Below are 13560 nucleotides of genomic sequence, written 5' to 3' on the forward strand. Positions count from 1 at the left end.
GGGGACGACAGAGAATAAGATGGTTGGATGGCATCACCGACTCTATGGACATGAGTTTAAGTAAGCTCCAGGAGTTGGTAATGGACAGGGAATCCTGGTGGGCTGTGGTCAATGGGGTCGCAAAGAGTCAGACACAACTGAGGGGCTGAACTGAACTGAACTGAAGAAGAGCTCCTTGAACACGTCCTTGAGAATCTGAGATTTCTTTTATATTATTATCAGCTCCTTCTATAATAAAAATGCTTCATGGTGTAGCACTTTATTCCTGTTGTGATCTGATCATACTTATCCTCTGATTGTGACTGGCTTTCAAGTTTACTCAAACTCTGAGATCCGGTAAGTGCAAGAATAACAAGATGAAGAAGAACAGGTGGTGGTTCTGAGATGTGGAGGGGAGGAAACAGAAACAGGAACCAGGGGACGTGACCAAAGCACCTGGGCCACTGTCACCTGGAGCTTACCATCATCCTGTCCCCACAGTTACTATGGTTTGGGATGCACGGTGTAGAAAACTGGAGTCAAAGAGAAACAGAAGAGAAATAGAGGTGGCCACTAGAGGGTGGGGAGTGAATACATCAGAGTGCTTGTTGTGATGTTTGTGGAACAATGTGTTTCCATTCCTGGGTGTCAGCTGTTCATATAAAGACTATCACAATTTCTACCATGTCATGTCTGCTGGTTGGGAAACACTAGGACTAGGTGTAAACACTAGTTCAAGGTATAAAAACTAGTTCAAGTTATAAAAACACTAGTTCAAGGTATAAATCCAAATGCTGTTAGAAAGTGCTTTGAATTCAGTAGGGAAGAGAAATGGTGGTAGTCAACACAAACTCCGAATGAGTGAAGAAATATAAAAGCTATACATTTTTCTTCAATAGGCAGGGATAATCAAAAGATTAATTATGGAAATAGACAGCAAGGAGATCCAACCAGTCCATACTAAAGGAAATCAATCCTTTAGTAAATATTCATTGGAAGGACTGATGTTGAAGCTAAAACTCCTATAATTTGGCCACCCGATGCGAAGAATTGACTCATTTGAAAACACTCTGATGCTGGGAAAGATTGAAGGCGGGGGGAGATGGGGATGACAGAGGACAAGGTGGTTGGATGGCATCACCAACTCGATGGACATGAGTTTGAGTAAACTCTGGGAGTTGATGATGGACAGGGAAGACAGGTGTGCTGCCGTCCATGGGATCACAAAGAATCAGAAATGACTGATTGACTGAACTGAACTAAACTGAAAGCATTGAGGTGTAAAGGTCACCAAGAGAATTTGGCAGTTGAGCCAAGCGATTTGAGATAAAGTTTTAGGGTGTTTCCAGGAAGTTCCACTCCATTAAGCTTTATCATAAATGTGATTTGCAGTTTTTTTTCCCATTCCGTGGATTGACTTTTCACAACCTTTGTATTAAATTTCCTTCATGCAAAAACATTTTGAGTTTTGATGAATACTGATTTACCTGTTTTTTCTTTGGTTGCCTGTGCTTTGGTGACATATCCAAATCTAGTGTCATCAAGCTTCTCTTCTAGTTTTTCTTCTAAGAGTTCCATATTTGTGTCATGTATGTGTGAGTCTTTGCTGCATATTGAGGTTTATGTGTGTGGGGAGTGAGTGTGTTCACAATTGGACACCTGAAACAAGTGCAAAATACCCAGTCTTTGCAGATTTGTGCCATGCCCTGACTGGCCTTCACTAGTTAACTTGGCATGCTTTAGTCCTGGGATTAGCCCAACAGTCAAGCTAAGGGCACTCAGTTCATATCTGAGTGAGTCAGCATCTTGCCTGGAGGAGGTATGCCTCTTTGATTCCCCTGAATGTATGGCTGTTTTAAAATGCCCTCTATCTCCAAAATCCATACCCCAGTTCTACTCAGGGCTTTATATGCTCTAGTCTATGCCTCCACCCTTACTTCCTTGTCCCTGGCACCATATAAATAGTCTCCCCTGCAACAGTAATGAGCTATTCCAGCTGTTCTTCAGTTTAAGCCTAGGTTTAGGTGAAACAGATAACAGTCTTTGGGCAGCCCCCAAACAGGTTGGAACACTGCATTAAGGTTTTTGTGATCAGTCTGGTTTGCTGGAGGCAGCTGGGAATTCTTATAGATCAAGACTTCACTGTTCAAGTCAGGGGAGAGGTAAGTGTGAGAAAAAACACAATAAAATGTCCTTCCTCTCAGTTCTGGGATTTTCCTGATTGTGTGTTCAACGTGTTCCTATAGATTTTGACTGTTTGACTGATTTCAGGGCTCCTATGAGGTTTTTCATCTGGTTTCTGATTGTTTTCTCGCATTTCTAAGGGAGAACTCAACACTTCCTAGCTCACCATTTTGCTGACCTCACTCCAGGTGTTAAATTTTATTTGACTTCACAACACCCCATTGTATCAATGTATCTTGATCTCCCTAACTCTTTCCATATTTGTTACAGTTTAACTTGTGTACAGGTTCTTCATTTATGACTAACCATTGAGCAAGATAGTAAAGTACATGAACTCGTTATCATTTCCATTATGGTATCTTTCTAAAAGTTATGTAACTAAGTCAAAGGATTAACCCCTGTAAGGGTCTGTTTGCACACTGCACATGGTATCCAAAAACTATTAATAATTAATCTCCAATAAACACTTTGTCGGAACGTGTGGGGTTTTGATATTCTTTTCAGAATCTCAACACTGTTGGGTCTGGATAGCAACATAATTATGCTGGCGGGAAAAGTAAAAAGGCAATTTTATTTTCCTTTAGTTTTCTCTATTAAGAAATAATATTTTGTAAAATGTTTATTAATCATTCCCTTCGATTGTGTGGTTCTGTGAATGTATGTATGGTAAAAGAGTTAAATTTTTTCAATTGATGTTTGATAAATATTAAACTTAATATTGGAAAAATGAAAAAAAATTTTATGGAAGTTTCTAGTCTAACATTTGGTCAATAATTGTTCAATCTCATCATTATATAATTTAAGATTGCATCAATAAAGAAGCAAACAAGTTAATTGGCTTCAATCCTCTTCTTATGCCCTGGCTATTGGTTTCACCTTGCCCCTCCCACAATGTATCTGCTAACATTGGAGAGTGCAGCTGGGGTGTGACCATCCTGGTGTTTATCAATTGTGAAGACAGAAGGGAAAAATCAGAACCTGCTTAGTCAGAGAAATGGCAATGGATCCCCAAAACCAGAAGAAAGTGAAGCTTAATGATGGCCACTTCATTCCTGTTCTGGGATTCGGCACTTTCGCACCTCCAGAGGTAAGAGTAGTGATTTGGGGTTGAGATATAAATAGTAAGTGGAGGTAACATGAATGGAAGAGAACTTGGGTTGTCAAGCACTGAGATCCTGTGTGACTCTGGGAGGATCTCATGGTTCCACTAACCAGGCTAGAACCATGCCCTGTGAAAGGGGAGAGAGCATCCAGTCTCCACTCTGCATCAGGGTCTGAAGCTGTGCTCACCTGCAGATTTCTCTCAGTTCCCCTCCAGTTTCCACCTCTTTCACAGCTTAGCAGAAGAAGTGAGATTTGGCTGCCGAGAACACTGACTGTCAGCTGTTTGGCTTTGAGGGCAATTGCAATGGTGGGGTTTCTCTGTATATTTCATTCCAGAACTCTTCCCTCCTTCCAAAGTAGTGTTTGACCCAGAGCAGCGTTTGAGGTGGAAGGTTCTGAAGATAAGGTGACTGAAATCTAATGGGGGAGAATTGCTTTTCTACTGGGGGATACTTGCTCAGTCCAGGCGACACACAGCAGCTATGCTTTGCCTTGTGATTCTGTTTCTGCTTGGAAACTTTTTCTTATGGGAACTATAGTATCATTTGAGGCGATAAGCTACAATCTTACAGGTCAGCCTTTGTACTCTATCCTTGGGTTTTGTAGTGTCTTTTTATTAGAGTATAGTTTTCAGTCCTTGGGCATGAGATGGACCAGTGGACAAGTCTCTAGACTGGAAGCCAGAAAATTTGCTGTCCATCTTGTCTTTAGAGTATGTAGTTGTGACAAGGGACTGGTCTTTAAACTTTGAATCTCACTTTTCTAATTTATAGAATAGAAGAAAATATTCAGAGATGTTTTGCAGACAAAAGACAGCGATTGTTCACTTTGCAAAATGTGATGAGCGGAGGGAAGGGTCCAGCCTAGTACTGAGCTCACTGGTTCATTCCTCAGTACATCCCATAAGGCATGCAATCATCAGGAAAACCAAGACTAGACCCAACAGGGGGAACTTGGACCAAGCATCTACCCCCTTGAAACATGAAAGATCCTGAATTGCAGAAACATATTGAAATATTATTCAGCTTGAAAAGGGAAGTTAATTCCACCATTTGCAAACATACAGATGAACCTGGAGAATAGTAAGCAAAGTGAAATAAACCAGAAATAGAAAGACAAATACTGCATGGTCTCTTCATAGGTAGAATCTAAAAAATTGAACTCATAGAAGCAGAGTGTAGAGGAATGGTGGCCAGAAGCTGGGGACAAGGTTGGGAAAAATGGGAAGATGTTGGTCAAAGGTCCAGACCTTTTGTAATGCGATGAATGTCTAGAGACCTGAGGTACAGCATGGTGACTATACTTAATATAACCGGTTATATTTTGAAATTTTATAAGAGAATAGATATTAAGTATTCTCACAAACACTCCCCAAAGTTAGCTATGTGAGATGAAGGATCTGTTAACTAGCTTAATTGTGTTAATCATTAACAATAGATAGTTACAGGAGAACAACACTTTGTACAGATTGAATAGATACAGTTTTCCTTTGGCGTTTTCTGTGTGATGTACTGGTAGACACAGGTCTTAGAAGCTTTCACCTGGTTTCTTGATGCATTTCAGTTCAGTTCAGTTGCTCAGTCATGTCCAAACTCTTTGTGACCCCATGGACTGCAGCACGCCAGTTGTCCCTGTTTGTCACCCATCTGTTAGAGCCTGCTCTAACTCCTGTCTATCGAGTCGGTGATGCCATCCATTATCTTGTCCTCTGTCATCCCCTTCTCCTCCTGCCTTCAATCTTTCCCAACATCAGGGTCTTTTCCAACGAGTCAGTTCTTCACATCAGGTGGCCAAAAATTGGAACTTCAGCATCAGTCTTTCCAATGAATATTCAGGACTGATTTCCTTTAGGATTAACTGGTTTGATCTCCTTGCAGTCCAAGGGACCTTCAAGAATCTTCTGCAACATCACAGTTCAAAAGCATCAGTTCTTTGATGCTCAGCTTTCTTTATGGTCCAATTCTCACATCCATACGTGATATTGGAAAAACCATACTTTTGACTAGACAGTCCTTTGTTGGCAAAGTCATTTCTCTGTTTTTTCATATGTTGTCTAGTTTAGTCCTAGCTTTTCTTCCAAGGGACAAGCATCTTTTATGTCTTCATGGCTGCAGTCACCAACTGCAGTGATCTTGGAGCCCAAGAAAGTAAAGTCTGTCACTGTTTCAATTGTACCCTCATCTATTTGCCATAGATGTTTATTGATACCACCGTTGGTAATAGGATCAGTAGTTTGGTGAATGGTGCTTATTGGTACCTCTTTCTCCCCCACATATTTGTATCTTAAATCTAGTACATGTCTCCTCTCACCATACCCCTCCCCAAAGTGAATGATCATAACTTTCTCATCACTGGTGTGTTCAAATTTTAATTTTAAATTAAATCAAATCACTTTACTTCCTGAACCTAGACCAGAGCAGTGTGATTTAATGCAGGGTAATGAATCAGGGCTTCCCTGGTGGCTCAGATGGTAAAGAATCTGCCTGAAATGTGGGAGACCTTACTTTGATCCCTGGGTTGGGAAGATTCCCTGGGGAGGGAACTGGCAACCCACTCCAATATTCTTGCCTGGGAACCCCATGGACAGGAGGCTCATGGGGTACAGTCCAGTCCTGATGTTTTTATCATTCATCTTGTACCTTTGTTGATTTTGCTTCAGACGTCTCACAATATAAATCCTATCCATGACTACAAGTTTATTCTGAGTCCTTTGGGTTCTTCCAGCAAATCACTGAAACTGGTGGTGGGCTTGGGGGGTCTTCTGATGCCTGTGATCAACCACTGATCATCTGGGGTTGAAGGGTTCCTGGGTGCCCATTTAATCACTGACCAGGAACGTTCAGGGAAACTGTCATGGGTCCATCACCACACATACAGAGCTGAACAAAGTCATGAAGAAATGTTGGTTCTTAGTAAGATCAAGCTTCTCTCTTGGCAATCTCTTAATCATGTGAATATTCAACAACTGCTTTTCTTGCTTACATAGGTTCCTAAGAGTGAAGCTCTAGAGGTCACCAAATTTGCTATAGAGGTTGGATTTCGCCATATTGACTGTGCTCATTTGTACCAAAATGAAGAGCAAGTTGGCCAGGCCATTCGAAGCAAGATTGCAGATGGCACTGTGAAGAGAGAAGACATATTCTACACTTCAAAGGTGCTGTGTGTGTTGTGTGTGTGCACGTGTGTGCAAGTGACTGGGGCAGATGACAATTGCATCATAGGACCAGTAGTTTGCTGTACAGTGCTTATTGGTACCCCCTTTTCCACACATATTTGTAACTTAAATCTAGTATCCTTCTCCTCTCACTGTGCCCTCTCAAAGAGTGTAATTATAACTTTCTCATCATTGCTGTGTTCAAATTTTAATTTTAAATTAAAGTCACTTTGCTTCTTTGAACCTAGAGCAGAGCAATGTGGTTTAGTATGGGCTAAAAAATCAGGGCTTCCCTGGTGGCTTAGATGGTTAAGAATCTGTCTGAAATGCAGGAGACATGAGTTCAATCCCTGGGTCAGGAAGATCCACTGGAGAGTGAAATGGCTACCCATTTCAGTATTCTTGCCTGGGAATCCAATGGACAAATGAGCCTCGTGGGCTACACTCCAGGGGTCCCAAAGAGTCAGACGCAACTGAGTGGCCAAAACTATACTATATTTACTTAATGAATCAGAGAACCTGGGAGCAGATTATAGCTTTTCTTATCCTCTGGGAGGCTTCTCGAATTTCTTCACATTCTGAATCTCAGTTCTCAGCTCCAACAAAAAGAGCATTTGAGAGGCATTTTTTACTTTACACAAAATCTAGCCAAAGTGTCTTGAATTATGTTCTTCTCACATTAATATGTTCAAAGCAATTTTCCCTACAGTTATGTAAACAAGATAGTAATTAACTTTGAGAAGATGGATTGTTTGATCAAAATAGACTAAGTTTGTGCTTTTACACTCTATCAAGCATAGTTCAGTTGATGGGCATGGTAATTATTTGATAAAATTATTTATATCTTGATTCATTTCATTCCATTGTGAAAGATATACTGATGACAAATTCAATCAAATAATGAAATTTACATGGCTAGGTTAGATAAAGAACGGAACTCAAGAAGAAATGGAATGGTTTTTCCCATGGTCATCTCTTTCTAATGAATAATAATGCCTAATTATTAAGTGAAAGAAGACAAACACAATTACATACAGCAATCGTTTCCCACAGCTTCCTTTGTTTAATCTCTGCAGGTTTGGTCCACTTTCCTTCGACCAGAGTTGGTCCGACCAGCCTTGGAAAAGTCACTGAAAGATCTTCAACTGGAATATGTCGATCTCTATATTATTCATCATCCAGTGGCTCTGGTGGTAGGTGATTTGTGTGATCAGTTCTGTTTAATTTCTTGGGTCAGAATGTCTATAACTTGCATTGATGGTTGACAAGATTTTTCTTAGTAGGTTTGAAGGAATGATTACACTAGAGTAGAATCCCATAAATAATCATTTGTCATCATCATTTTGGGGAGGTTCTTTGAGTCTCTTACCTGCCTCCAATAGAAATGAGTTAAATAATCTGAGTGTCTCTGCCTCAAAATCTTGAGGAAGTAGAAAGAGGCAAGTTCTGTGCATGACGCTGATTAGGACTCAGAGTCTGCGGATCTCACTACAGAGTTCAGTGTGGAGTGCTGAGCACTGACACAGCCTCACATCTGTACAGGATGAGGCCATTTCATCTCTCATCCTTTCATGTTTCATGGATTTGGTGGTGTCCTTTTGGGTGGATCTAAACCTCACAGTCTTCTCAGGACTCGGGAGACCTTGCCTCCACTGTCGCCTGTGTTCACAGTGACCTTTGCAGACTGTACTTAGCCGTTAAGAACTGTATTATGTGGAGGGGAATTTTCCAGTTGCTTCATTGGTTAGGACTGTGTGCTTTCATTGCTGAGTCAGGGTATTTTGGGGCAGTGGGTTCAATTTCTATTCAGGGAACTAAGATACAGCAAACCCATGGCACAGCCAAAACAAAGTAACAAGAACAAAGTCTATTATGCAAAACTCACTTTTAGAATACAGAATTCTACTCAAGTCATCCTTTGCCAAAGAGTGTATTGGACTATGTAGATGGTAATTCCCATCTACATAGATTTAAGGATTCATAATATTTGACAAAAATATCTGTTTTCCTATTCCTTATAATGACATCACTCTTGGTTTGCTTTATCTCAGCATTTTCCATGGGTGGCAGAATGACGTTGATCTGTTCAAGCCTCATTGTCCAGAATATTTGAGAGTATGTCTGCATATTCCACATAGCTTATCAGCCTAAAGAGAAGCTTACTGGTTCATGTGTATGCCCTGAAGCTATCAGATGTTCAGAGTGAAAAGGAATTTTTATATTTAGTCCAGGTCAAGATTGCAATTTTTATGCCAGCAGTAAGGCATAATTTACTGTCACTCCCTGAACAATAGAGGCATTTTGCAAGAGGAAAGTATAAGGGGCAGAAAAAAATTCACTTAAGGCACTGACAGTTCCCATGAGAATGTAAGAAAATTACATCTTTAAAAATATATAGTATGTATAAGAGATTAATGGAAAACTGTCTCCTAAAGGCATTGCTGTTAACTCCATTTGCAAATCACTTTGCAAATATTAGTATGCAGAATGTAATGGAACCTCACAGAGGTTTAGCATCCTAGTCCCAGATGTGCCTGGCAGGTTGGCTAAATGTGGAGAAATTATTTGGTGACATCTCTGAAATGACTGCTTCTATTCCAGCCAGGTGAGGCAATTCTGCCAACAGATGAAAATGGAAAACCAATATTTGACTCAGTGAATCTCTGTCACACATGGGAGGTGAGTCTGGGGAGGAGAGAACCAGGGAAGGAGCCAGGAGAGTGGACCATTTCTTTCTCACATCCATTTCTTCCACCTGTGAGAATGGGCTGTGGACCATCAGACTCAGCAGTTCATGAATCTAAGGGCTGGGATGCTGGGGTTGTGGGGAGGGAACCATTGCTGAAATGTTCACAGAGAGGAATGAAATGGAGAATTTGGGACAGTGTAGACAGGCATCTCTTTCCTTCCATGTGATTGTCTTCTCCAGGGTTTTCTAAGGACGAGATGCTACTTCTTCTTCTTGTGTCATGACCTTCTTCCCTTTTATCTTCTTGCTAAGCAATGCTAATTCTTGACCAGAGACCCTCTTAGCGATTTTTCAGCATTTCTTATTGCTATATTGCCATTTCCAAGTGACTGCTCACTAACCCTCCCTCCTAGGCCCTGGAGAAGTGTAAGGATGCAGGGCTGACCAAGTCCATTGGGGTGTCCAACTTCAACCACAAGCAGCTGGAGAAGATCCTGAACAAGCCAGGGCTCAAGTACAAGCCTGTCTGCAACCAGGTGAGAAGCTCAGCTCCTCTCCCTCCTGCTCTTCAGAATCTCCTTCTTACATTGGAACCTGATGTCTGTCTGTCCCTCCCCCCTGTTCATCCGACCTTTGTGAACAGAGGATTCTACACAGCTGAGCCTGTGTCTGGTCCATGTGAATAAAATCTGTAACAATATCTTTGATAAACTCTGGGTGGAAAAGTTGGGGATGGCTTCCTGCTCAATTGTGGTGGGGACTGAGGGAATATAATAGAGGTGAAGGAGGTGAAATTCCTCCAGAACTTAGAGGAAGGAGGCATTTCCCTGAGCTGAAAGCATGACCAGAAATCAGGTGTGAATGTGCTCGGATGAAACTGTGTACAGGAAGGAAGACCATGAAAACATGGAATGGAAAGTAAATACAGAGAAAAACCAAGTGAGACAGGTGTTAATGGTTTGTGTGGGGTTTAGATGCCTAAATCCTTAGTCTTGGTGTCCCAGCTTCAACAGTACAGAGAAATGTGCTGGAGACGATGAAAGTCACTCAGGTTAGAGCATGAAGTAAATGCTTATGTTGATCCTAACAGTTGATAAAAGAGTTACTCAGGAATTAGAGCAGACCGTGTGATTTCAGTTCAGTTCAATTCAGTCACTTAGTTATGTCTGACTCTTTGCAACCCCATGGACTGCAGCATGCCAGGCCTCCCTGTCCATCACCAACTGCCAGAGCTTATTTAAACTCAAGTCCATTGAGTCGTTGAGGCCATCCAACAATCTCATCCTCTGTTGTCCCTTTTTCCTCCTGCCTTCAATCTCTCCCAGCATCAGGGTCTTTTCCAAAGCGTCAGTTCTTTGCATCAGGTCGCCAAATTATTGGAGTTTCATCCTCAGCATCAGTCCTTCCAATGATCATTCAGGATGATTTTCTTTAAGATTGACTGGTTGGATCTCCTTGCAGTCCAAATGGCTCTCAAGAGTCTTCTCCAACACCACAGTTCAAAAGCATCAATTCTTCAGCACTCTGTTTTCTCTATGGTCCAACACTCACATCCATACATGACTACTGGAAAAACCATAGCTTTGACTAGACATTCCTTTGTCGGCAAAGTAACATGTCTGCTTTTTAATATGCTTTCTAGGTTGGTCATGGTTTTTCTTCCAAGGAGCAATCATCTCTTAATTTCATGGCTGCAGTCACCATTTGTAATGATTCTGGATCCCCCATAAATAAAGTCTCTCACTGTTTCCATTGTTTCCCATCTATTTATCATGAAGTGATGGGACTGGATGCCATTATTTTCATTTTTTGAATGTAGAATTTTAAACCAAATGTTCACTCTGTTTCACTTTCATCAAGAGGCTCTTAGTTCATCTTCACTTTCTGCCATAAGGGTGGTGTCATCTGCATATCTGAGGCTATTGATATTTCTCTCAGCAATCTTGATTCCAGCATGTGTTTCATCCATCCAGGCATTTCACAAGATGTACTTTGCATATAAGTTAAATAAGCAGGGTGAAAATATACAGCATTGATTTATTCATTTCCCATTTGGAACTTGTCTGTGGTTCCATGCTTCCCTGATGGCTCAGACGGTAAGGCATCTGCCGCAATGTAGGAGACCCGGGTTCAATTCCTGGGTCGGGAAGATCCCCTGGAGTTAGAAATGGCAACCCACTGCAGTACCCTTACCTGGAAAATCCCATGGATGGAGGAGCCTGGTAGACTACAGTCCATAGGGTCACAAAGAGTTGGACATGACTGAGTGGTTTCACTTTCCTTTCCTGTTGTTTCATATCCGGTTCTAACTATTGCTTCTTAACCTACATACAGATTTCCCAGGAGGCAGATAAGGTGGTCTCGTATTCCCATTTCTTGCAAAATTTTCCAGTTTGTTGTGATCCACACAGTCAAAGGCTTTGGCATAGTCAATAAAGCAGAAATAGATGTTTTTCTGGAACTCTCTTGCTTTTTCAATGATCCAGCAGATGTTGCCAATTTGATCTCTGTTTCCTCTGCCTTTTCTAAATGTAGCTTGAATATCTGGAAGTTCACCGTTCACATTCTGTTGAAGCCTGGCTTGGAGAATTTTGAACATTACTTTACTAGCGTGTGAGATGAGTGCAATTGTGTGGTAGTTTCAGCATTCTTTGGTATTGCCTTTCATTGGGGCTGGAATGAAAACTGATCTTTTCCAGTCTTGTGGCCACCGCTGTGTTTTCCCAGTTTGCTGGCATACTGAGTGCAGCACTTTCACAGCATCATCTTTTAGGATTTGAAAGAGCTCAACTGGAATTCCCAACACTACCACTAGGTTTGTTCCTAGTGATACTTCCTAAGGCCCACTTGACTTCCCATTCCAGGATGTCTGGCTCTAGGTGAGCAATCACACCATCAAGATTATCTGGGTCATGAAGATCTTTTCTGTATAATTCTTCTGTGTATCCTTGCCACCTCTTCTTTATATCTTCTGCTTCTGTTAGGTCCATACAATTTCTGTCCTTTATTGAGGCCATCTTTGCATGAAATGTTCCCTTGGTATTGAAGGGTTGTTGCTGAACCACGAAAAGATGCTGGGATTCTTGACCTCCGGAGGAGAAGAATTCAATCCGGGGCCAGAGATGAGGCTTGATTGTTCAGTACTTTTGTGTAATAAAGTTTTAATAAAGTATAAAGGAGATAGAGAAAGCTTCTGACATAGGCATCAGAAGGGGATAGAAAGAGTACCCCACTCCTTCTAGTCTTCAGCTGGATGTTATATAGTCACTAGCAGTTTGTTAATGAAAGAAAGGAATGTCTTATAACTCAGAATGGCACCAGACCCCTCATCCATAAGATTATTTTGGGATAATCTTGGCACCAGAGGAGTCATCCTGGGCCATAAAACCACTGACTTGAATCTTGTAGATGGGCAGATTACCATACAAATAGTTTCATTTACATAGATTAGGGGAACAATGTCTGAGTATAACATAATCGTTTGTCAAGTAGGTTCTGAGCTATTAGGCAGAACAGACTTGAAGATAGAATCTGGGGTAAATGCATAGTACATGAACATAGCTTAAGATGAACATTTCCATAAGAAAAATGCATTGGTTAACTTATGGTTTGAGAATAGTTAACTTCAGGTGAAACCAGGTGTCATTATGGCAACACAGTATTTTAAGAGAAACCTTTTTAAATTTGTATAGAGAAGGGAAGAAAATATTGTTAGTTTCCTCCTGCCACTTATGAGAGATAAAAATGTCTGACACTTGCAACCTATTTCCTCCGTTTGGAGGCCCCGGGCCTTCCTGCCTGTTACCCTCTCAGTATCTGTAATTTTCTTGAAGAGATCTCTACTCTTTCCCCTTCTATGGTTTTCCTCTGTTTCTTTGCATTCATCACTGAGGGAGGCTTTCTTATCTCTCCTTGCCATTCTTTGGAACTCTGCATTCAAATGGGTATATCTTTCCTTTTGTCCTTTGCCTTTCATGTCTCTTCTTTTCATAGCTATTTGTAAGGCCTCCTTAGACAACCATTTTGCCTTTTTGTATTTCTTTTTATTAGGGATGGTCTTGATCACTGTCTCTTTCACAATGTCATGAACCTCTGTCCTTAGTTTTTCAGGCACTCTGTCTATCAGATCTAATCCTTTCAATCTATGTCTCACTTCCACTGTATAATCGTAAGGGATTTGATTTGGGTCATCCAAATGGTCTAGTAGTTTTCCCTATTTTCTTCAACTTAAGTCTGAATTTGGCAATAAGGAGTTCATGATCTGAGCCACAATCAGCTCCCAGTCTTGTTTTTGCTGACTGCATAGAGCTTCTCCATCTTTGGCTGCAAAGAATATAATCAATCTGATTTTGGTATTGATCATCTGGTGATGTCCATGTGTAGAGTCTTCCCTTGTGTTGTTGGAAGAGGGTGTTTGCTATTGTTAGGTAGTTAGAATAGGGAAAAGGAG

General features: G+C 41.1%; 1 protein-coding gene across 2 annotated transcripts in view; it reads left to right on the top strand.

Annotated features, from left to right (window-relative positions):
- The first annotated feature begins 1984 nt into the window (after nt 1-1984).
- Nucleotides 1985-13560, top strand: part of LOC122681804 (dihydrodiol dehydrogenase 3-like) — a 29296-nt gene continuing 17720 nt past the window's right edge. The window contains exons 1-6 of one of the 2 annotated variants that reach the window (XM_043884257.1): nt 1985-2141; nt 3076-3250; nt 6254-6421; nt 7498-7614; nt 9023-9100; nt 9524-9646. In XM_043884257.1, coding sequence (XP_043740192.1) covers nt 3158-3250; nt 6254-6421; nt 7498-7614; nt 9023-9100; nt 9524-9646 — 579 coding nt within the window. In that variant the 5' untranslated portion in view covers nt 1985-2141; nt 3076-3157. The remainder of the gene's footprint in view (nt 2142-3075; nt 3251-6253; nt 6422-7497; nt 7615-9022; nt 9101-9523; nt 9647-13560) is intronic. The other variant, XM_043884258.1, reaches the window with a different exon arrangement.

This window comes from Cervus elaphus, chromosome 23, assembly GCF_910594005.1.
Source record: "Cervus elaphus chromosome 23, mCerEla1.1, whole genome shotgun sequence".
In the NCBI taxonomy this organism is placed as follows: domain Eukaryota; kingdom Metazoa; phylum Chordata; class Mammalia; order Artiodactyla; family Cervidae; genus Cervus; species Cervus elaphus.